This window comes from Streptopelia decaocto (genome assembly GCF_964273445.1).
Source record: "Streptopelia decaocto genome assembly, chromosome: 2".
Lineage (NCBI taxonomy): Eukaryota > Metazoa > Chordata > Aves > Columbiformes > Columbidae > Streptopelia > Streptopelia decaocto.
In genome coordinates this window covers 53,459,734-53,485,453 of record NC_138655.1, presented here as the reverse complement: position 1 = coordinate 53,485,453, position 25,720 = coordinate 53,459,734, and the positions used below count along the sequence as shown (strand labels likewise).

Genomic DNA, 25,720 nt, shown 5'->3' with positions numbered 1-25,720 from the left:
TCAGAAACTGCAGACAAACTACTTGAAATCATTTTTTAAGAGTATCACATAACTCTCTGGCTAAGGGTGACTGAAAACTAATTAAAATCATTAAGATGATGATTTGAACAAGAACAGGAAAAAAACGTCTAGATGAAATTATGAGGAAAAATTAGATACTATTTGACTGAATCACACCCTTAGACACACTGCTTCTCTTTTGCAAAAATATGAGCATTCCTCTCCCTCTCAAAGGGGTTTTTGACCTTTTAGGGCACCAATATCCACAACCCTCCTCAGACTAACTCATTCATCTTCTGACCCAAGACTCCCAAAGCATATTTCACTTCCTTTAAGGGCAGAAACAAAACTCCCAAATACAATTTATTTCAAAATCTAATATATTTTTACTTGATCATCAGAACATTATTTTAGTCTTCTGATAGAAGGGCAGGAAGACAAATAAGAAACAAGTCGTATGACATCTGATAAATAAAATTACACATATATCATTTTCCCTCCATAAAAATACCAATCCATACTTTGTCTGGACCCTTGGCTCTGGGAAAACAAAAACAAACCAAATAAATCTTCAAATCTATTGTCATCACAGAAAATAACATAGATTTGAACTTTTTCTATCCACCAAGAAGAATGAACAACATATACTGACAATCGCTTCCACAAAATCCAAGTGGGGAGAGTAATGAATGAAATTTGGAATAGAAAGATAATTTCCAGTGGCATGATTGAGAAAAAGAATGTATAGCTTGCCAAGATGCCTGACAAACTATGTGTCTTAGCTCCAACTTGAGAAACAGTATTAAGCATTAATGAAACGGTCCAGAAATTTTTTAGCAGTGTGTGCCAAGGCCACTGGACAAGAGCCAGCTTGAAAAGGAATCAGCAAGAACCTCCTTTATCTGGGATGATGAACTCAATCCAGCACGAGATGATCCAAGTGCTGGGACTCAGGCAAACTGAACATTCATCTTGAAGTTGGGAAGAACAACTATCAAAGGGATTTTACACAAATGCAAAAGTACAGCACGGGTGCTTTAAAACACCTGCACATCCATCTGCAATGTTTTTAAGCATTCTGGACAGTTATACTAAATTATGAGCCTAATGCAGAAGTCATCCTGTGATGGTTTTACAAGTGATTTTGCAAAGTTAGATTTTTGTTTTGGCAACTTTTAGGTGTCAATAGTCACCAGGATCTCTGTCTTTTAGAGCTAGGGCTGCAGGAAATGATTCCCTAGGAGATGGAGATCTACAGTCTACTGATCTCAGTAGACTGAGGGAACCCTTAACATGCCTAGATAAAAACATCAAAAAAGAATAATTGATAAATTTTAGGCTAGTGAGTATTTGTGTGGCTGAAGGAATGACTGCATTACCAGAGAAAGTTTATAATTCAACAGAACGCAAGGGTTGTTGCTATGGAATTACGTCCGGCTGCATGCAGTGCACAAAGTACATTAAATATAAGTATAATATCATTTAGGCCCTTTGTTTTGGGATACCTCTCCTTTTTTCTCTCACCTCTTTTTAACTCTTCATTTCTTTTCAGAACAGAATTTGATTAATACCTCTTTCAATGAAAATGCCTGAGGCCATCTTTGTTTTAACTCTTACTATTGCATCTTCCTTTGAGTCTTCCTGTGGAGTCCTGTCTGCCTGTTTTTAGCACTATTTCAGGTTCATTTTCATACCACCGTTCTGTTTTCTTTCTGCCTTCCCTGGTGACACCAAGTTTCTGTTTCTACTTTCTAACCTTTATGTTTCCCACAGCACAAAAGCAAACCCTCACAAAAATCACTTGGAAGTATGGCAATAAACAGATTTAGATGAAGTAGCGTTGTAACAATAGCGCTGTCAAGAAATGCTGAAGAAGCACATAAGTTAATGGCAAAGAGAAAAAAAAGCAAAATAAGAGACCAACCAGATGGCATTCCTAGACCCGAGGAGGGCTTCAGTGGTGCATTCACTTGATCCCAATTAAGATCATCATCATCTGACTGACTGTAGCCACAGGAACTAAGAGGTTCATCAAAAGTACAGCATCCTGTAAAATAAACACAAAGATAAAAATTAAACAAGGCATGCAGGTAAAAGATTATGAATCTCTAACCTAACACAATTGCAACATTATTCAATGCAGGTTGCGTAATTTTTGAATGTGTTTTAATACAAATTCTTTTATCTATATCTATATATAAATCACCACTTTCTGAGAGGGCATGAAACTTTCTTGTCATGGAAACAAAATCCCAAGGGTGAAAGAGCAGATTTAGAACTGCAGACAAACATCCTCCTTTGACACAATTTTCAGGTATCAAAACCAAAACAGCAAAATAAGAAGCAGTGAAACTCAGAACATCAAAAGATTGAATGATTAGCATTCTTCAGCAAAAACTAATTATTCCATGCCTGAGAACAGGCATTTTAGAAGAAAACTGTGAGTGTGGGAACACTGGCTCCCATTCCTGTATCTTGGTTTCCAGGGAAGGGAAGGCTGAGATGCTCCCAGGTGAGTGGCGCTGCAAATGGGTACCAACCTGGGCGTCTGTGGGGTCAGCGCCTCTGGTACAACACAGCACATCCATCTCAAAAAGCCAACCCACACGCAGCCTCAAACTCTCTGAGAGAAAACAATATTATTTCCTCTCTTTTTTTCCATTCTCTTCTAAGTAATTTAGAAAATAATAACAAGTTATAAGAGCTCACACTATTCCAAGCTGGGGCAGGGAAAAATCTCATGTCACAAATTTAGAAGAACAGAATCTAACACTATCCACAAGAAAATGGAAAAGCTTTGCTTCTTCCCTTTGGTACAGAGGAAACTTTTCCAGCGTTTTGTTTTTTTTTTACACAGTTCTCTTCTAACAGAAGTCTAACACAGGGTTACAAATTACTGTTTTCTTTGATGTTTCACTCCACTGAAGAATGACATCTTTCCTATTTGAGAAAACAAATATAACCCTAGTCACGGATATTTCATTCTGCATTAAAGTAAATTCTGCAGCTGTTCAAACAAAACTAAACTTCAGGGCTATTCATCACCTTTGCTATCTGTCCATAGGCACAGCAGGCTTAGCCTTGCCAAGCTGTATTAAAATAGGAAACAGATAAAATCTAGCTTTAAAAGAGGACTTTAAAAATCTAAATTTTCCTAGAACGTAATAAATGGCATTATAGAATACCTCATAAAAAAAGTAGAATACAAGACAAAATTCCATTATACCTGACAAGCTTCACGTAACTGAAGACCAGCCTTCCCAATAGCTAGGTCCCAGTTTACATTTGAGATTCATGACAAGCACTTTGCAAGAATATAATCTTCAAAATAAAATCATTTTATATGCAATCACCAAATAATTCCTTTTTTTTTCCTCTTACAGTACCATTTGTCTTTATAGACATACTTTATTTTCCCTGCCTAGGGATACAGGTCATCTTATACTGTTCTCTGTTCTAAAATATTTTTCTATAAGCAGTCTTTGTTAGCTCTAGGTATATCAGGGAAATTGGCACCTCTGGACACTGCATCTTTCTGTACAATTTTAAGTGTACGATTGAATTAAACAATCCATTGGGAACAGAAAACCCATTAAAAAACTTGCAACTCCAAACTCTAATATTCCACCTCAATGATAACAACAGATATAAATTATCTCTCTCCTAAAGTTAAACAAATTCAGAAATACAAGACATCTGTATATCAAATAACATCTGCAACATTTCCAGTGGGAAGGCTTAGAAAATTAGGCAGCCATTTACATATTTGTTCTAGCACTTGCATAAATATTACTCCAAACTTCATAAAATACATCACAAGCTAAGTTTCAGACACAAAAGCAAAACATTACATTAACTTTCACAGCCCTATTTATACTTTTTTATTTAAAAAAAATTTAAAAACACACACAAACCAAAACACATGCACACCAAGTACAGCAAAAGGTAGTTTCCTTGCAAAGGTACTGCTAATGATATTAGGATATGAGTTTAAATATCAAGTTATGAAGTGTGCAATGTAGTCAAGCTTGAAAAGAAATACACACCCCAAAAAAACCTGGCATAAATCAGGGCTTATAATTCACACACAGGACTAATGAGGTATGGGAGCTACTCCGTACATTCATTACATCATACATATAACTAGTGATAAGAAGATACAGAAGAATTTAAGGCGTTTTCTTGCTCAAACCCAGAAGCGCAGCCAGGTACTGCAAAGTGCCCAATACCGGAAAAAAAGGAAGGGTTTGTGATTCCAGATGGTTAGTAAAGGCATCTCTCCCCTTCTCACTAGTTAGGAAGATGTCAAAAACATGGATAAATAGAACGACAGTTCTACTTGTCTAGACCATTTGTCTGTCAGCACAGGACCATTTCTCACTGCTTGTTTTTCTTAATTTCTCTTGTGAGTCTACAACTAAATCACTCTGGATTTCTTTTGTTTTGTTTTGTTTTTTTCTTTCGTCTTTGCTATTTACAACCTTCAAATCTTCGTGAATTTACTATCTTAGAGCTTCCTTGAAATGCGTATCAGATGTCCACATCTGCTATAGGAAAAGTTTATAAGGAACTTTTGAAGTCCTTCCATTCCTAAGTCACTTCCACACACGACTAATAACCAAACTGTAGCAAGTGTTACTATGAGTTATCAAACTGTACGGCCACCAGTTCAGAGAACTGAACAACACACATATGATCTCTAATAGCCCAGATGCCAAGCCATGTTTCTTTCTCCAGCCAGCCACTAAGGATAAGATAAATAATAACGAATGCTTTGCACAGCCATGACTTTTTGGAAAGCCTTCTGTAGGTTAAAAGAGCATGCATAGCATATATAGGTGTTGGAAGTATAGGTGAGTTTATAAAGAAAATTTTACTGGAACAACAAAATAAATAAATACCTGGAAAGATAAAAGCTTAGCCAAATTAACCAAGTAACAATTACTGCAAATTGACAGTCCTAATGGCTTATGCCTCCTACCTGAATTCTGACCCTCACATCTGACTGTATTAGAAATAAAGATGAAGCTCTTTAGAAACGGGTCATGACATTTGACAAAACCCCACATTTGCATCTGCTCGAGCCCTCCTGCCTCCCCCTGCAGTGCTTCGCCTATTTTCTAGTCATGATGCTCTTAATCTACAAGGTTTTCGCTTCACAAAAGGTCATTCGCATATGGTATCAACAAGGGTTAGTAAAATCTGAAAAATTACCCGTGGTCTTAAATGTCTCTCGTCGTTGCACATTTTTGAAGCAGCACAAGCCACTGCCAAGTTAGGCAGTTGTTTGTAATCATCTAGCACACTTGAGGAATTCTGTCCATTTTTGCTATTAGAATTTATAATAATAATGAAAATACATATTGTCTGCTATATAGTTTAATCAGGCAAAGCAAATTCCCTGCCTGTTATACTGGCATTACAGTTCAGATAGCCAATCTGTATTTTTTGGTGTTCTGTGCTGACTTAAAATATTTATAAGTAAAAAAGGATATTCATACCCCATTAAGATTCTTTGGCTTATGCTGCATTTTATAGATATTTTTGGATTCCTAAAAGGAATTGAATTGACAAATGCACAAGATCCAACGTAGTCTATTACAGCCTATGGTTCTTTCAACTGCAATTATCCTTTTAAACATCATGAATCCAGCTCAATATAACTATGTCGTTGTCCAAATGTAGTCCTTTTTGCAAGTTTCTATTTTTATTTGGTTAAATTGCTTTAGATCTTGAAAAATTTATGAGCTTAAATGAGGAATATAATTTAAGATGAAAGCAACCAATTAAAGTAAATGGGTAAAAGAATACCCTATATTTTTCCTAAAGTGAATAAAGTTCTACTCAAAGTATTCTGTGCGTTACAGACTAACTACAACATCTATCATGAAGTATTATCAAATAATGCTGCACCAAAAAGTAGGATAATAGAAGACAAAAATCGATTAAGTGACAAAAACTAACACAGAAAAAAAGTTCCACTTACGCTGGATGCTGCTTTGTTTTTGTTGGTCTTAGGTACTGCAAAGATCTCAGATCAATATGTACCTTCTAACAAAAATCTGCTGCCAAATGTACAAGTGCTAGAACTCGGAATGCTTATGAGCAGCAATGTTCGCATTGGCAGGGAACATATGTGCATACCACAACTTATACAAGGGCTTTTTTTTTCCTTTTAACAGCAAAACCTTGTGGTTTCTGATCTGCCGTGGCATCATGAATTCTGTTGCAGAACACATGAACCTAGAAGACAACTATACCAAATCCCACATTTTATTAGTAGTATTCTTTATCTCATTTTAAAAGTATTCTAAACTCTGTTGTCTCTGTAATTTCAGTTTCTTACTGGAAATGTGTTTATGCCCATTAACTCCAAGTACAACGCAGCTATTCTTTGAAAGAGAAATAAAGGGTCTGATCCAAAAGCTGCGTGTCTAGATCACATCTGGTATCAGGGGGCTTTGATAACGCAATGAAACATTAATGTCCTATGAGGCAATGGATCTTTTCTCTCGGGGGCGGGGCGGGGGGGGGGGAAGCTTGTCCCCAAAGCAAGAATATATCATTCCTCAGCCAGCTGCATTCCCTCCTGTCTTCATGAACATCCTTGCATCCAGCAGCAATGGACCAAGCGCATCGCCTGGGCAGCATACCAAGGCAAATGAAAAGCAAAATAGCTGCAAACTGTGACAAACTGCAATTGTTAAGCTTGACTAGACTGTGAATGAGTCAGCTTTCATTCCCAAGGGTTACTGCTCAGGACGATGAGGCAGCATTACCCTGCTCCCCTGTGCTGCCTTTTACATTTTTAAAACTGTAGATTTCAGGGCAATCATCCTATCTAGATACTCCCATGACAATTAGAAAATGATCTGAGAAACACAGCATTAGGAAAACAGGATCCTGAGCCCCTAAGCTGACAAGTCATCAAATCAGAAGATAAACAACCACTCTTTTGTGGACAGGTAAGAAGTCATGAAGTGGAAAATAAAAAGCCATTCCCAATTACAAACTGGCTAACAGAGAAAGCAAAAGTGGGAATCAATGGACAGTTTTTAACATAAAAAAATCAAAATGCTGTCTCTAACCCTGTACGACAGGTCTGGTCTGCTGTATAACTTTTATTAGAGTGACGACAAAAGTTGTCTAATCCAAAACTGTTCACCTTTGCAAAATTGGTAAGTGTTTGAGCCAATAAAGCATCAAGTGAACTAACTACAGCTACCTAAATGGACAGTTTAAAAAATGTATTAGAAACCGGACATAGCGGCCTGCCTCTACCCTCTACCTGCTTTTTCAAAGGTGTTACAGCATTGCACATTACAACGACTTTCCAGACTCACTAGCTCAGAGTCAGCTGGCAAAAGAAGCTCTGATCTGTGTGCCTCCAAAGTGCACACAGACCTGCCACGTATCTGCAGTGATATATACACACCAAAATAAAAATCCTGTCCAGGCTTTACAAGTGAGCTTTCAACGGCAAGTAGTCTGTTTTAAAATGGAACATTTATTTTTTCTCAAAATATACCGAGTTTTTGAGGCAAGTGTTCAGATCTGTAAAATAATACTGTAATCTAGATTACTGGAGTCTGAAAAAAGATGTGCTGAATAAAGCTGATCTAATTTAAAACAGTATCTACATTTTAGTCAAGTCTGTATATGCGCGGGGATAAGGGAGAAGAACAGGAGGAAACAGAATTTACAATTAAAGAACTTGTCTGATTGCAGCTGTGCTCAGAACCGGTTTTGAAAAAGGTAAAGGATGGAACAATTATCTGGAAAATCTCATCGGCCAGAGCGAAGATGATAAGATAAAATGAAGTATTTTGCAGTTAAGAAAGGCCAGGTATTAATTCTAGCTGTAAGGGAGAATAACAGGAGAAAAAAATAATACAAATTGTGCTAAGGTACGTGGAAAAGATGGTATGAGAATGCTAGAGAGCTTCAAATTCACAAACCAAAATCCGTCAGTATTGCAGGTGATGACAGTACACAGAAAAATATTGTTTCAGATAAACATCTAAAGCTGTTATTTATGAGACATCAAAAGCTCACTGCATGTTCATAAAACATTTACAATTGTTCTCTCTGTTCTCCCTCCACTTACCTGACAGAAACTGAATCAACACAAATGTCACCCAAAACGTTTCAGTTTTGGTGACATGGGACATTATAGAAAAGTTGCATTTTGTGGAAGACATATCTGTCAGTTCTATTATAACTTCCCCTGGAAACCTGCCCACATTTAGGCAAATAAAATGTTTTCTAAAAAAATTATACTTGCCTAAGAGATACAGAGAATAATTCAAAATTTGGGTTCCCAGACTCTAGTGGAAAGCCCTGAAAAAAAGGAACGGTTTCTTCTTGAAACGTGCATTTAAACTCCTTTTAGATAGCATGACATAGGAACTGACACCACTCACCAATGATAAAAGACAAGTCAATGAATAAGGGCTCCTATCAATAAAATAAATATCACCCATCTCGTGAGCAAATAATATCCACACATTCATGTCATTTATACATCAGTGAATATTTATGAGGCACATGGGAAAAAAGGTGCACGGTCACATTCTGTAAGCAAACTTACTTCTGGCATTTCTTAATGCCAGGGTGTTTGATTTTGCAATATTAGTGATAGCTTTTCTTAACGTATGGCAGGGATTATATGGGCACGTGTACATGTAGGCTTCCACAGACAAATTATATCCATGCTGCAATTGCCATTAATTAGAACACATCTACCAAAATAAATATTTTAGTGTTCAATCCAATAAAGAAAGTATAGGATTATGTAGAAATGCATTTAGGAAACCCTATTTTGAAAGGTATTACTGAAACAAGCATATTTACAAAAGACATATGGATTTTATGCTTTAATAATAGGGAAGGATATCATGCTCGGTATTAAAACTACTGGCTGGTCTTTCCGTCCAACATAAGTTAATATTAAAAGAGAAATTCCTTGTATAAATAATTGCTATGGATAAATTTTAGTGGTCGGGGTGTTTTCATGGTTTGTGGGGTTTTTTTCTTGTTTTAAAGGCTTTTTAGTTTGCTTTTTTTTGTGTGTGTGTACATACCACTGTACCTTTTTAGTTATTAATGTAATGCTTAAATCAAGTTCCAGATCAGATAATTCACTTTATAAATGTAATAAATGTTGTTATGACAACTTCGTTGAAAAAAAGCCTTACAAAAAAATCTCCATATTATAAGTACTTTGGAATTACTTTTCACAAACCACTAGAAGTCCAATTTGTAACATATTTAACCTACAGAGGTATATAGCTTATTAAAAAGATCACAGTGGGCACACCAGTTGCAAAGGGTGTTCTGGAGCTGGCTCAACCTGCCAAAATTCTGGACTGTGGTCAAAACCACTCCAAATATAAATTAATAAAAAGCATGTTTCCCACATATTTTATATCTTGTTTATCACAAACACATGACAAAATTGTGCTTCAAAATGCCAAAGTCTCTTGTATAAATTGTCTGAAATGTTTCGACATAAAGCTTTGACCTACAAATAACTAACAAAAGGAACCTTCTTTTCAAATACTTAAAACAGAATTAAAAACTCAAATGATATTCCAGCAGTGGAATATGTCTCCTGAGAAAAACAAAAATGCAACTGAACACCTCTTTCATATAGTTTGTATCACAGGATTCATTTAATTTATTTTTATAGTTACCACCCAGGAGTGCACAAAACTCCATTATTAATTGTATAAAAGCATTCAGTCCTATTGGTTGGCGAAGAATACAGATGCTACAGAACTGAGAAATGGGAGAGGTTCTTTTCCCCCCATTTACTTTAAATGGAGACTAGTAAGGACATACTGGGAGGGTGGGAAACAGATGTACATGCTACAGTAATATATACAGAAGGTAACAATTGGGCATACTTTCTTTTTGACAAATTAACATGCAGTACCTCTTAAAGGACTTGAAATGATACCTCTGTTTTGAAAAACTACAGCACAACATGTCACAATTTTTTCTGTGTGCCTTCCTAGGGAAGAAAAGGGTAATTTTCAGTCCGTGTTCCAGACCATACATTAGCTGGTTGCGACTTTGAAGCAGTGATCTGAAGCACTTCACGCTTCTGTCAGCTGAGGGAAAAGGTATATACCATAGGTATCTCTTTTCCACTTAGCATCTATTTGTGATTTCTTGTGTGTGTAACAGAAGCTGCCCCTGTTAACGTAATTATTATGTAGAATGCCTCTATCCTTTCCCCATTTGGATTTTATTGCAATTTTACCTTCGCTTCTCCTTTAAGTTCACTGAGCAGAGTTGTCACCTTAACATGCCCAAGAATGTGCAGCTGGAATTAAAAAGAAAACATCTAAAGATAGTAAGAAATTACTAATTTGATTTTTTTTTTTCCCCCATGGTTTCATTTGCTTCTACAGAGCTACCACAGCTGAGATGCAAAATCCTAAACTGTAACTGTCTCCTTAGGTAAAGTGTTGTCCTGGCAAAGGGTAAGCTCAAGAATCACTCGTGATTAGTATCTCAATATCATATTTACAAGAGATGTAAGCAGTTGTGCTGATCTGTTGAAGACAGGCAGCTTTCAACAAAAGGGAAGAAGACAGCTGTCTCCTTTCAGTGGCTTCATATTAACTCCACTTCTTCATAATTGATTATCCTAAAAACTGCTTACTGTGTTTCACCTCACCTGCTGAGGACCCCAGCATCTTCGGATAAAATATTAAAATACAGTAAAGTGGAGCTGCCCTAGGAAGATTTATCCGGGACTGGGGAGAGGAGAGCAAGGGAAGGCATTTGGGAAACAATACAAAACTTTACATGTGAGAAACATTACAAAACTGCACAGGCGATAGTCAAGAAAGAAATGCATACACTGGAAAAAAATTCAAGATGAAATAAAATGCTGTTCAGAAGGAAGAAAAAACCAGGGTGGGGATATTTTTTTTGTTTTGTTTTGTTTTTCCCCCAGCTGGGAGGAAGGGATTGAAATGTCCGCCTCACAGCCAAAATCCATCACAACAATGGGTCTGCTCACCACGACACTTTATTTAAAACACAGTGTAACCTAAGAAACATACACTCATCAAGACTGTGATTATGGGACCACACCAGACCATTTCTCTAACATCCATTCAGGAAACACTGTATTAGATTTTCAGTTTGCCAGGAGGACAAACATTTTTGTGCTACATCCATCCAAGGGCTCTGGGGAAATACACAGAATCATAGAATGTCCCAAGTTGGAAGGGACCCACAATGATCATTGAGTCCAATTCCTGTCCCTGCACAGGACAACCCCACAGTTCACACCATGTGTCTGAGCGCATTGTCCAGTCTCTTCTTGAACACTGTCAGGCTTGGGGCTGTGACACCTCCCTGGGGAGCCTGTTCCAGTGTTCCACCACCCTCTGAGTGAAGAAACTTTTCCTCATGTCCAACCTAAACCTCCCTGGCACATCTTCTTGACATTCCCTCGGGTTCTGTCATTGGCCACCAGAGAGAAGAGATCAGCGTCTGCCCCATGCAGCCCAATAACTGCCAGTCAAAGCACCTTCCCCACAGCCAGTGCTGCCACCAGTCAGCTCACAAAGCCATTAAGTTCCTGATCCCAGCATACCTGGATTTTTACAAAGGTACTTCTTACTAATTTTGAAAAATAGCACTGTTCTTAAAATTACTAAAAGACATCTTTCTTAGTTAGAAATTGTGCTATTCAATTAACCACCCCTAAAGTTTTTCCCATCATTGTAATGGATGTGCATGAATGGATGGATGTGAACAAAGGCAAGAATAAGCAACACAGTACGCAGCCACTGTTCTTTTGTCTACAGTTCTGCCAGGAGTCATACAAGTTTTCCCAAAACAAATCAGCTTTCAGCTACATTTCACACTATGAGACTACGAGAAAAACAAAACAAAACAACTATGTTTCTTCAACACATTTACCACATAAATTTACAACTCAGATTGAGTTAAAGAACATTTGCTCTAACTGAATAAACCAAAGTGTTACTTCATAGGTCAAAGTCGCTTTGTTCATTCCTTTACTCACAGCAAGCAGACAGACACTGACAAACAACCCTCATGCTGTCAGAGAATAATCAAAACCTGTGCTATTTTATATTACTTTATTGTATAACTGCTATAAATGTATCTATTAACAGCACCAACTGTGTAAGAGTAAGAAGGAAACAAAAAGCTACGTTCTGATTTTAAAAATCAGTATCATTATGTTCTCCTAAGGTCAATAAACACAACAGTGCAAAATAGTTTAAAGTCTTAGAATGCGTAAAAGTCAGCTAAGACGATGGACCCACAGCAAGCTTTAAGATACCACAGCTGGATTGCCAGGACAGTGTAGAACATCCTCAAAGAGAGCCCAAAGATTCATTTTTTCCCAGCTTCCACAACTTTTACAGACAGTTCATAGTGCCTCTGAAGTTACAGGGTAGCAGGACTGAAGACAACCTGTCTTATCAAATCAAATTTTGATAGCTGAGAGGTTATCTATCATTTCATTCAACTATCAGGACATTCTGAGCTGAGTAAGTTCTTTGCTTTGTTTTCCCTGTTGTCAAGAACTTCTCTAATATCCTATTTATCAATATATAAAGGGATTGCATTGAGAAACCTGACAGCATTCTTCTCATCTGCCAGCTGAGCTTTTTAAAATGTATCTTCACCTTTAAACTCTTCAAGCTAAAAAACACAAGTGTATTTGAAGCTCAACTGTTCTCCCTGGTGCTGCTCATTTTTAATGAGCCTCTTGTCTTTACGTCTCCCAGAAGACAGACTTCACAAAGCAAGCTCAGGTGATGTGAAACCAATGCTTGATGCTTCTCCAAACCCGTCTTTCTGAGACTGAAATCTTCCTGCTAAACCCATATGGGACTGATGGGCCATTTCAGTCAAACCCAATTTCACTTATTTATCACAAGCCCCTACTTAGAAACTCTATTGTGGATTGCTCGTACACACAATCTGTTTCCAGCTTTGAACTTTAAAAAGGATTTAAGCAGTCAATCTCAATATCATTATAAATCCAACGTGCATTACTTGCCTAGTGATTGTGAGAAAATAAAAGTTTGAAGCTTGATTTCAGGGCTAATCTTTCCATTTGCTTGATGAGTTCTGCAGTTGTTACAGAACACTTAGTGCATCCTGTTAGATAACAGCATATTAAGCTTGGATGAGAAACCCAGGCTATTTACAATACACTTCTAGCTTTAAGTAAAGAACAAAGGCAGCTTTAGCTTTGCCAGTCTCAGAGGCTTTTCAGCTATACCACTATACAAAAATAAATTAAAAGACAAAAACAAAACACACACACACACAAAAAAACACACAAAAAAACACTACACAGAACACTAAGCATTTCTGTATAAAAGATGACCCAACCTTAAAATACTTAAAAAAACCTAATAATGTTAAGATGTATTTTATGTTTCTTCTGCCTGATATATCAGAAGTCTAGATTTGGACAGACTACATTGAAGTTTATATTCTACTTCATTAATGGACAGAGCAAATGAAAAAAACATACAAGACACATTGGTATTCATTCCATTTGTTATTAGACTATCTTACAAATGGTATTTGTCCCTATAAATTTTAAGTGAAATAGTTTATCATATAATTAAATGAGCTGTTTATGTTCTGAATTCTAATGTGGGTACTAAGATATTTGAGAAAAAATGCCATAAAGTAATTTTATAAATAGAAAAAAATGCAAACAGATGTTGAAGCCCATGCAGCCCGTTTCCTGCCTGCTAATCAAATAATTCCCCTACCATTTTTTTTTTCCTTTTTCAAACCTACAGGTTCTCTGCTTACTTTTCCTCATTTAATCTGGGGACTTTCCTATAGATGAGAAACACTGTTACTCATCTTGTTTTGCTTTTTGAAGTTACTGTGTATGAGTTTTCCCATGCAGCAACTACGAACTGCTACAAATGCATCCCAGAACATTTAGTTTTATGATACAGCTCTAGCTACTCGATCAATAATTCAGGAAAATATTCATCTCGATTTAGTTACTGCTGTCAACACAACTCTTTGTGTCTGCATGAGAAGAGAGCGGGACCTTCACCTGGAGGTTTTACCTGTGCTGCTCCATGAATTAACCTGTAGGAGGTGCCGCAGTGACAAGACTCAAAAACCTCCAGCCAGGCAACTTCATCACACGAGTAATTAGTTCACTACATCAATAATGCCTCCAGTCGTTAAGACTGAATCCCAGGTCTGCTTGTTAAATTCAGTCAGCACAACAGGCTTTCACTCTGCTACAGGTATAAATAACTTTCTATTTTTAAAGGTTGTTAGCTACTGCTTTTTTTTTTTTCTCATTTTTATTCATTATCTCTTGCAATAAATTATACTTTATTTCATTCATCGCATTTAGAACCTCCTCCAAGAAGAAGAAATAATTAATTTTAGAAAGCTCTGACATTTTCACAAGGTCTGATAAACTATAAAAGAGACCCAAATTTGACAGCATTAAAAATGCTGCTGCTGCAACACTGACATGCCTGAGCTTATATGACCCAAGGAGTGTACTCATGAATCTCGCACATAACAGAACAGGGCACCATCACTACACTACCCAGATAAATTAATTACTTCCAGTTCTTGCCTATAAGAGGATTAAATCAGTAGTAAACTCACTTATGCGTTGCACCACAACAGAAGGACAAATCGAGGCCACACAGAGCTTCACACTTTCTAACCTTGTAGAAACCACAGGATCACAGAATCACAGAACGTTAGGGATTGGAAAGGACCTCAAAAGATCATCTAGTCCAATCCCCCTGCCGGAGCAGGAACACCTACATGAGGTTACACAGGAAGGTGTCCAGGCAGGTTTTGAATGTCTCCAGAGAAGGAGACACCACAACCCCCCTGGGCAGCCTGTTCCAGTGCTCTGTCACCCTCACTGAGAACAAGTTTCTTCTCATATTTAAGTGGAACCTCTTTTGTTACAGTTTGAACCCATTACCCCTTGTCCTACCATGGTTTGTCACCGAGAAGAGCCTGGCTCCATCCTTGTGACACTCACACTTTATATATTTGTAAACATTAATGAGGTCACCCCTCAGTCTCCTCTTCTCCAAGCTAAAGAGACCCAGCTCCCTCAGCCTTTCCTCATAAGGGAGATGCTCCACTCCCTTGATCATCTTTGTTGCCCTGCGCTGGACTCTCTCCAGCAGTTCCCTGTCCTTCAGACCATTTCAGGTCTCTGTGTAGGTGACTGTAGTACCTGACTACCAGCAAATCCAAAGACTGCCACGTTGATTCAAATTATTTTTTTGCTTTCTACTCATTCCTGCTCTGTACCTGGTGAAAGGGATGTTTTGTCCAGGTCACAACACTGGGATAAGCATCCCTAATCCTTCATGAAAAGGCTTTGATATTCCTGAGACCCCAGTATGTTACTAAATTGAGAAGGTCTTGCCCTCTCAGCTGCTGAAATTCACTTCAGGGTAGGATAATCTAATAAAAACTACATGTATGGTCATGTCTCCAAATGGTATAGATTAGGTCAGTATCACTGATTTATGACAGATTGGAGTGGCTCCAATTTTTTGGCTTAATTATTTCAAAGTACCCACTCTTTATTACAGTATTTTAGTAATATCATCTAACCTGTTATATGCAGTGTATATCAACATATTTTAACATGTATTTTGAAGTATGTTTTTTAGTTTACCTTTACTTACAGAGAAAACAATAAACAGTTGAGCTTTTGGGGCAATCTTCTTATGTAAATGCATCTTACTTAAATGTTTAAAAATCTCAATAAAAGTTATATTTGGTCTCTATTTTTGAGGTAGCTGATAGGTCTAAACCCTTCAGTGGGTGCTAAGAATCATGTTTCAAGTGTCAATGCAGTCCACATACAGGGATATTTCAAGTGGATATGAGATATTCATGCATTAATTTGTCATCACCCAGTCTAACCCAACATACAGCACAGACCTCGGAACTTAAGTAATTAATTCCTGCCTGAACCAGAGCATATATTTTAGTGACATACGCGATCAAAAATTTTAAACATTTTAAATCATAGAGATGTCACAGTTGCTGAACTAACTGCATTCTCTTCCTTAATAATCTTATTTGAGCACCATTTCACCTCTTAGCTCTCAACACTGTTCATGGGTGGAATTCGGTATTTCCCCTGCCATCGCATCAAATCACAGACTGCAATCCTCCATCCTACCCTCAACCAACCTGACTAATTCACACCTTGAAGTTCCTCTGCTACTTTTAGAGCCGAGGGTGATAGTCCACAACTAAACAGCTTGGGAAAGCTAAGTAACATTTGTTCAAGCTAAAAGTATACTAGAAGTAGAGTTTAACACAGTGTGTTTTGCTTTATTTTTTCCCATAACGTTTAACGTTTTTAGGACTTGGAGGTACAGTAATTTTTTGCTCTTTTTTTAAACTTTCTCCACACAATGCTTTTTTTTTCTCTCTCCTTCCCTATTGCTGCTGTACAGATCCTGATGATTCGTTGAATCTTTCTCATTTCAGCAAATGTACCTCACTGTTTACAGCCCTTCACAGCAGTGCTCCCATGAAGTAGCTCCCCTACAACTGTCTCCTGGTATTAACTTCAAGACTATGCATCTATAGCTATTGTGTCCTCTTCTTATTTGTCTTCCTGTCTGAAATAGGCATTTGGACAGAATAATCAGCTTCTCTGTGAGGATCTTACGGGATCTTATGTCAAAAGCGTTACTCTAGTCAAGGTAAACAATATCCAGTGCTCTCCCTTCATCTACCAAGCCAGATATTTCATCATAGCAGGTTATTAACTTGGTCATGTCCTCTTGGTGAATTCATGCTGGCTGCTCCTGATGACCTTCTTGTCCTTCATGTGCCTGGAAATGGCTTCCAGAATTAGTTGTTCCATCACCTTCCCAGGTATCTGAGGTGAGGCTGAACTGCCTGTTGTTTCCTGGATCCTCTTTGTTGCCCTTTTTGAAGATAGGAGTGGCATTTGCTTACATCCGGTTCTCAGGCACCTCTCCCAATTGCCATGATCTTTCAAAGGTTGTAAAAAATGGCTTTGCAATGACATCAGCCAGCTCCCTCTCTAAACTCATGGGCACATCCCACCAGGACCACAGGTACCAAAGGAATGTCCACTCCAACCTTTATGTTTTTTCTAAAAGGAATTCACCTAGTTCTCAGCCTAAATTTCTTTAGTCGTTCAGGTGTGTTTTACTATTGGCCTGCTACTCTGTTGGTTGCCTCAGTTATTAACAGCAGCTCTCTACAGCATGCTTGCAAACCCAGATCAAATACTATAAATTTGATTTATTGAAGAGATTCTAGTGGCAGATTTAAGGAATTTCACAGGTGTGTTTCCAAACACTTAATGGGTCAATACACTTCTTCTGAGCTCCCTTGAGTTTGTTGTCCTTCAAGAATTGTGATGCTGCATGATCTAAAGTATTCCGATGGCATTATAATAGTGCCAAGTATTCCTCCTGTTTCAAATACTTCTAATCAGACATCAAAAAGCATGGCTTCCAAGTCTTTTTCAATCACTGTTTCCTTGATAGCATTTCTTTAGGCTGGAGGCATGTCTCAGTTGCTGTGACAAAACATACAGTGCTTTCTTGCACTCCAGCTTTCAAGATCTCTTAGTTCTCCTCTGATCATTACTTACCACGGCACCGGCCCTGTTGTCATCTGTAGGCTTTTATCAGTAATGACTCTACATTTCTTCCTCATCACTAATAAAAAGGTTAAACACTGTCAGATCTGAAATTAATCCTCAGAGGGCCTCCACACACTCCACATTGATTACTGACTACAATTATGTTATTGAGACCTATTAGCCATTTTTTTAAAAAACACACTTGATGTATGCTGATGATTCTACATAATTTCAGTTTCTAAATCAACATGTCATATGGCACCAAATCAAGCATTTTACAAACATTAAATGTCACATTTCTTTGAAAAGTCAAACTTGTTCTCTCAAAACATCACCTTCCCTTGAGAAAAGATCTATTTCCCATAACCTTGTGTTGATTTAAATTAATTAATGAAGAATTAAAGGTATGTAACACAGCTGACTCCCGGGCAGCCTTTCTATTATTTTGCACTGGACTGATGTCTGCTTGACAGACTTAGGAATATTTGGCCATCCCATTAACCCTTTTAATGCTTTGTCTTACCAATTTTAAACAATTCTTAACTTTTTTAAATGCACACAGCTATCTGTTTCTCCTTCTCTTCTTTCCCCCACTTCCTTTTCATTTTTATAATCTATTTTACTTTTCCTCCCTTCTTAATAAGGATAAAACAAACAATGCTATTATTGCAATTAGTAACATACTGCATATAAATTTGACTGTATCTTCCTCTACCACCTTCCAAATCCACAATACTTCTGGAAGGAGAAGCACTTTTGAATTGTTGGAAAGAAATGTCTTATGATAAACAAGAACTCCAACATACTTGTGTGGTTTTATGATGTTAGTAAGTAAATTGCTATAAGCCGTAGTAAGAACAGTACTGGGCAATTCCTAATCTAAAAACAGTTCTAAATTTTGAAGCAGGGAAATTCTTTATTAAGACCATCTTCCCTAAAGAAAAAACCTTAAAAACAATCATAAAGGTACTTTTATATAGAACCTACAAGTCAAAAATGTTTTATGAAAATCACATGCATAGCCATAAACCCAGCCTGGTGATGTAAAACTATCACTTATAACAGAAAACATCCTCACTGTTAGTCAAGTCACTGACCTTTCAAATAACTCCACTAAGCTGGACTGAGGCTTTTAGGAACCGCTTGCCCCCCCTGCCCTTTCACACACTTTGTTCTGTTCACAAGAGAAAAAAAAAATTGCAGTATAACTCACCTGTGGCATGAAATGATTAGCAGTGTTCTGGGAAATAGGGTATTTTATTTTGAAAGGCATTGATTTGCAAACAATGGGGCTACAGAAACAGAGCTCAACAAAAGTAAATAAAGGACTAAACAAATAGTAATGGAGGCAGGAAATAATGTGCATGAGAACCTTCTGGAGAAAAAAATATAAGAAGCTTTTGTTCTCTAAAATTGAGAGTAGTAGTTGCAAGATGAATGGCCAGTTTCACCGTGTTTAACATTTTCTATTCCTCAGAATATTATTTTATAGATTTAAAATTTAAACCATAGTTGACAAAATGCACCTCCGTTTCTCTACAGTTGTGAGAGTAGTACAAAACCACAGATCTCCTTTCTGCAGAAAATTGCCTCATTTACAAGACAAGTGTCCTGAATTTTATATATATATATATATATATTACATTCAGCCATATTTTTCTGTGTTCTTAGGCAGTTTTTATTTTCTCTTTTGTCTTTCCCTAATCTCGGGTAAGCCTGACAGCAACCAAGAATTAGACAAAGCAACCACAATGACATAAAATTTGTATTTCTTATTTTTCTTATTGTTGGTTAGCACATTTACCTTCCAGTTTTTTAGGAAACTATTTTAGCCTAGTTTCAAACTCATGCATACTGGAGACTTATTTAAGGGAAGTGCAATACTAAGACTAAAGTCATTTTCCTCTTCCACTGCTTTTCAGCAGTAGATATGTTCTTCAGTTCCAAAGAGCTAGTGGCGTTCATCCATTCCCACTCATCCCACCTTTCACAGAATCACAGAATGTTTTGGGTTGGAAGGGACCTTCAAGATCATGTAGTTCCAAGCCCCCTGCCATGGGCAGGAACACTTTCCACTAGACCAGGTTGCTCGAATCCCCATCCAGCCTGGACTTGAACGCTTCCACAGCTTCTCTGGGCAGCCTGTTCCAGTGCCTCGCCACCCTCGTGATGAAGAATTTCTTCATTATATCTACTTTATACTTACCTTCTTTCAGTTTAAAGCCATCACCCATTGTCCTATCACTACAGGCCCTCCTAAAAAGTCCCACTCCAGCTTTCTTGTAGGTACTGGAAGGTACTGGGAGGCTGCTATAAGGCTCCCCAAAGCCTTCTCTTACCCAGGTTGAACAATGCCAACTCTCTCAGCCTGTCTCCATTTCAGAGGTGCTCCAGCCTTCTAATCATCTCCATGGCCCTACTCTGGATTCACTCCAATTGGTTCATGTCCTTCTTATGTTGGGGGCCCCAGAGCTGAAGGCTGGACTCATGGGGTCTCATGACAATGGAGTAGAGGGGGAGAATCACCTCCACTGACATGCTGGCCACACTGCTTCTGATAAAGGCCAGGATGTGACTGGCCTTGTGGGCTCCAAGTACACATTGCTGCATCATATTCAGTTTTTCATCCACCGACATCCCCAAGTCCTTCTCTGCAGGGCTGCCCTCAATCCACGCATCACCCAGCCTATATACTTGATTGGCACAACACAGGTCCAGGACCTTGCACTTGGCCCTGTTGAACTTCATGAGGTTCACAGAGGCCCACTACTCCAGCCTGTTGAGGTCCTTATGGATGGCATCCCTTCCCTCTAGAATATCAATCACATCACTCTTTCGGTTATTTTTTTGTTTTGTTTGGGGTTTTTTTTTAGTGTTTGGTTTGTGTTCAGTGTTTTTTCTTTGTTTTTTGGTAGTGTGTTTTCTTGTTGTTGTTGTGGGTTTTGTTGGTTTGTTTGTTTGGGGTTTTTTTGGGGGAGGTCCCAAGATAAGCATGTTAAAACAGAAGAAATGTCATACTTACAGGCATACCTCACAGCCAGGTAGATACAGGACATGAGGGTAATGGAGATGTTGCACATTCACTCAGCTGCCCTCTGATCACATTCTTCCTTGCTAAGGAAAGGCACTAGAGCACCCTTATGTGCTTGCTTGTTTTTGACATTACGGTTTATACATGGTAATATCCCAATTCTGGCATTTTCTTTGCAGGGAACTAGTTCTCACATTGCAATACCCTCAGCACTATTTGGAACCATTTGATGTCCACCAAACCTGACCAGAACAAAACCTTGAGGTCTCCTCACTACAGCAAACAATAGTCCCTGTGAAGTTCCACCCTAAACAGACAAACAAATACGGAAGCAACAAAGACAGCTTTGCTATTTTAAAAAGGGCACACCACTATCACACCGAGTTACACGTGAAGAGTCTCAGGATAACATCTCAAATTAACACTGCTGCAGCAGTTCTCACAGATGGTAAATCAACAACAGCTTCTGTACTGCAAATCCTTTACTAAAAACTGTAAATCCTTGCCTTTAAGGCCCATCTCTCTGTAATCATCTTTGCTCATCTTTCACTACATTGCCAAAAGCCCCTAATTAGTATCATCTTAGGCTGCCTTTCACTGCCCTTCATCCTAATCAGTTGACTAATTACTTGCACATAATCTCAGCATCAGGTTAGAAGACGTTTTTTGAACAAAGATCAGCATGTGGAAGAAGTCACTTGTCTAGGGGGCATGGAAGATGGCTACAAGAAGACCTCAAGTAGCAGGTAGGTAAAGCTAACTAGCCTTGCTTAAAGGAAGAAAAGCAGGAGGAAAGATGCAGTCTCAGTCAACAGCAACCTTACAGATGTGATAATCCACAAAAGCCAACAGCAGGAAGCTTTTAGTGAAGAAGGCAAGTCAAATGAAAGGCTGTTCTACGAAAAACGCTCATTATAGCACCACAGCAGAGAATGTGACTTTGGATGCCAAACAGGCTATACAAAGGAACAACAGGAGATGCTGCAGTTACTGATACAGGGGGAGAGAAAAACAGACAGAATGGCTTTCTGCAAAGGCAAGAAAAGAACACACCAGATTTTAGGAGTACACAAAAATATTTGGAGATGGTATGCATGTATGAGAGAAAGAAAGCACCAGAGATGTACCTCAAAAGAAGTAACAAGACTAATGAATCAAGCAACATGGGCAGCAGCAGAGAGAACTTTGGAGACAACACTTAAGAGGAATCGGCTGCACCCCACACCCCCCGCCCCCATCTCAGCATTGATATGACTTCCTCAGCATAATGATGGTGCATTAAAGAGTAAAGGAAATAATCCAGGAAAGATAGAAAGGACTGGATTAGGTACGGAATCCTTTTCAGGCTCTTCTGCAAATAACAGACTTTATGACAGAAAATTTAAAAAATAACAATTAGATGCACAAAAAAAAAAAAAAAAAGAATTAATTTATTAAACAATGCTTTAAAACTATTAAGTTTATATGACTTGTATTTCTTCTGTCCTTAAGTGCCGTGAAACGATACAAGATTAAAAAAAAATAATGTTCTGATCACTTAATAAAAATGCTACCATGTGGAAACATCTTCAGGATTTATCTGGATTTTTTGAAAGCAGTACAGAACTTGTGAAGAATGCAGAAGAGCATTTCACAGACATATTTATGTTGTTGCTAATTCAGTACTTAGTAAACAACAAAGTAAAGAGCAAAGACTCTAAACTGAAACCAATGCAGATTTGTGGTGATGAGTTTTTACTATTAAACTCAAATTAACATAGTCTTGTTTCATCTTATGTGGTTTATGTGAGTGCATCAAAGAATACTGGAAGTTCAATATCCACAAGTTATGGTTCTGTCCCACTCCTTTTATTCTTTTTTTTTCTTTCCTTAACTAAAATACCTTGGAGAAGTACGTCCACATTGTGCCTAAGTGCAAGAGGAACCACAGTACTCATTCAAAACTATGAACTCATTTGAAAACATAACAGCAACATTTCAGAAACAATATTTTTGTGCTCAGCAAAACCTCCCAGCAGAATCCTCGGGGAAGGGAGTACTTTGCCCAACAGTTTGCTCTGCCTAGCATTTCTAGGGGCAGGTCCTAAGCTTCTTCAAGCCAAGCCATTCAGTGCAGAGCAACAGTGCAGAATCCCATCCATGCAATCACGCTGATGAGTGGTCAAGGATGTGGCCCTACAGCTCAGCCAGAATCTCCGGGCTGATGCCCTCAGTCTCATGGCAGCCACATTCAAACAATTTAAAGAAGAAAGTCTGACAGACCATAAACTTGTCATCTTTCACACCCTGTTAAGATGAGCTGAGGCTGAAGATTTAACTCTGCAGGTGCAGAGTGCTGCAACGCATCAGTCCATGAACTGAAGACCTGGGCTGTGTCCAGCGACTGGTGCAGCCGCCCTGTGGAGCCACTACCAGCATCCCTGGTACTGCGTCCTCCCAGTCATTTGTACCCATCTTTGTCAGTCTCCTTCATAGTCCGTGACGTGCTCCAGAACTAAATCACCACGTGCCAAGGCATGGAATTCAGCGTTAGCACACTGCAGTTTCTTCCCTGTGACGGTCTCCTTGATGGTATAAGAACTCAGACAAAAATTGTAAGCTTTTTCTCACCTAACACACGTGTGAATTCAATTAAACAGCTAATTGTCACATATGTAGGAAAGAACGAAGAAACTACTCTGTTAACTGGATTTTCCTCTTTATTCAGTTTGGTTTTTATTAATGGGAAGAAAGTTTAGTTTGGGTAAGCTGCCATACAAGCAACATACAATGGTTCATTCATCTCAGTAAGGCAAGAAAGAAACCAAGGCTCCTGCTGAACCTAAGGGTTGAAGAGTCTCAGAATTGCTATGAGATTTACCTCCCCTTGATTTTGGACCCAACTGCCTAAAATCAGAAAATCATTTCCCTTAAACCCTCACCCCCACCATCTAATCCAGGGAACAAGGAGGTACCTCTAAAGGACAATTCAGATTTACATTAGTATTGCTTCCCATTTAGGTTTGGTCGCTGTTAATTAGGTGCTAGACACATATAATGCTTTATCTATGCAAGTCTGTTTTTAAAACAGCTTTGAAAAATCTCTAGTTCAAATTAAATGTTTTGCAAGAAATGTCAAAACTGTAAATCACTGAACAGCAGTAAGCTGATAGAGAAGATGCAACTTGCTCAAAACAATTCTCCAAATCTGCTAAGCCAAAAGTTGTTTAATACAATTTAACTTACCCTGGAGAGTAGTTAAATGATTGTGATGGATGGCAGCTTGTCTTAGTCTTTTCCATTTCTTAAATTATGATAAAGGAATTATGCACATTACTGAATTTCAATGCATTCTTTCTGTTCACCACCCCTTGCTTCATGAAAATCACCCAGTCAATAAATAGTCTAAATCCATATCCATCAAAACCATACAATGTTCTTTACTACAATTAGAAGGTGAAGGTCAAAAAAGTTTCAGAATAAGTCCCTTGACATTAAGAGCAGCAATAAATGTATGTATGTAATATAACTTGCACTTGCTACTATCTCTATTTTAACTAAAGTAACTGAAGCTGTATGTGGTAAAAAATGTTTGTTATTAGTGCTTTATGAGAACTCTGGGGAAGACTCTAATGAATCAAACCCCTAAAAAGACATAGGCTTTTTTTTTTTTTTGAGCAATTAGCTAATGTGGTATCAAAGTCTCATAGTGAAAATTATGCAAAATCAATTATTTCACAGAAGAAAATAAAGAAATATATTGCTAAATGAAATATTTTCTAAGAAAACTTCACTTGAGCAACCATTTGGTAATTATCTGCTCTTTGACAAGACCTGCACAGAGATTCCTAGGATATACAGTTTGTCATTTTAATGTATTCCACAAAATCCCAGAGCACTAAACTTCAAAATAAGAAATCTATACTATCTACCCTTTCAAAGGGTTTTTATCTTGCAATAATTGTTGCATGCGACTGCATCTGACTTCCAGCCATTTCAGTATCCATGGCTCAACTAGCGTGGCATTTCAAGAAAATGTTTGTTTACTTTGAATTATGTCCTTCAACTGGATTGTTCTTTGTTTAACAGCAGATGTACAGTGTCTGAAGTTCCTCAATTCAGAGGAAATTATTAAGAAAATGTCTGATACACAGGTTTTCTTTAGAAAAAGACAGTGTGTGTCCCCATGTGTAACTATGAATGTATTGGTAAACTACTAACTATGAATGTATTGGTAAACTACAACAACGCAAAATGCCTGGCAGATGTACTGGAGGTTTAACACAAACTGCTTCTGATTCCAGATGTGCTGATGTGCACCAGGAGAAAGTCTGTGAAACCTATGGAGGTACATCAAGGAAAGACAAGTCTACCAGAAAATCTAGTCAGGCTTTAAATATGTCCCTCAAGACTCACGAAAAAGGAAACAAACCCAAGAAAATGAAAAGGATTTGATTTGAAAAAGTGCCACACATTTCAAAGATTACAGGGTATTTACTTTAACTGTTGGTGAGGTATAATTGAACACAGCTGAAGAACAGCATTACATACACAATTCACACTACCAGACCAAGTTACGTTCCACAGTAGGTTATCATCAGACATAGATGGAAGAAGGACAACCTAGAATGGGTAGTTTAAAGAATACGGGGAGGAAAAAAAATGCCAGACTATTAACTTCACCAGCAAGCTGTTCCATCTTTGATGAAAAGACTTATGAAAAGTTTATGAATGTACAGACACGAGGCAGTAACTCTGTCAGATCTCAGCAATCTGGTCTGACTGACAGGTATACAGCTTCACAAATGCATCCTGACACTTACACACGCTGCAGCACAAGAAATCTTATTTTAAGTAAAGTTTGCAAAAGCTAAAATGTGACATTTACAAGATTCCCAAGTAAAAAACCTCAGGGACCAATTCCATCTGTATTACCTTCATTTCATTCTAGCTTTCCTTAAATATATTGTACCAGGTTGTTCTTCTGATGTCTCCTGTCCCGATAGAGACCTAATGCCTAAGAACCACCTTGTCACTTTGAG

At 38.0% G+C, this 25,720-nt stretch overlaps 1 protein-coding gene across 8 annotated transcripts in view; it reads right to left on the bottom strand.

Moving 5' to 3' along the window:
* Nucleotides 1-25,720, bottom strand: part of PTPRM (protein tyrosine phosphatase receptor type M) — a 470,229-nt gene that overhangs the window by 357,226 nt on the left and 87,283 nt on the right. For all 8 annotated transcript variants that reach the window (XM_082045023.1, XM_082045024.1, XM_082045028.1 and 5 more), the window contains exon 2: nucleotides 1,925-2,047. In XM_082045023.1, coding sequence (XP_081901149.1) covers nucleotides 1,925-2,047 — 123 coding nt within the window. The remainder of the gene's footprint in view (nucleotides 1-1,924; nucleotides 2,048-25,720) is intronic.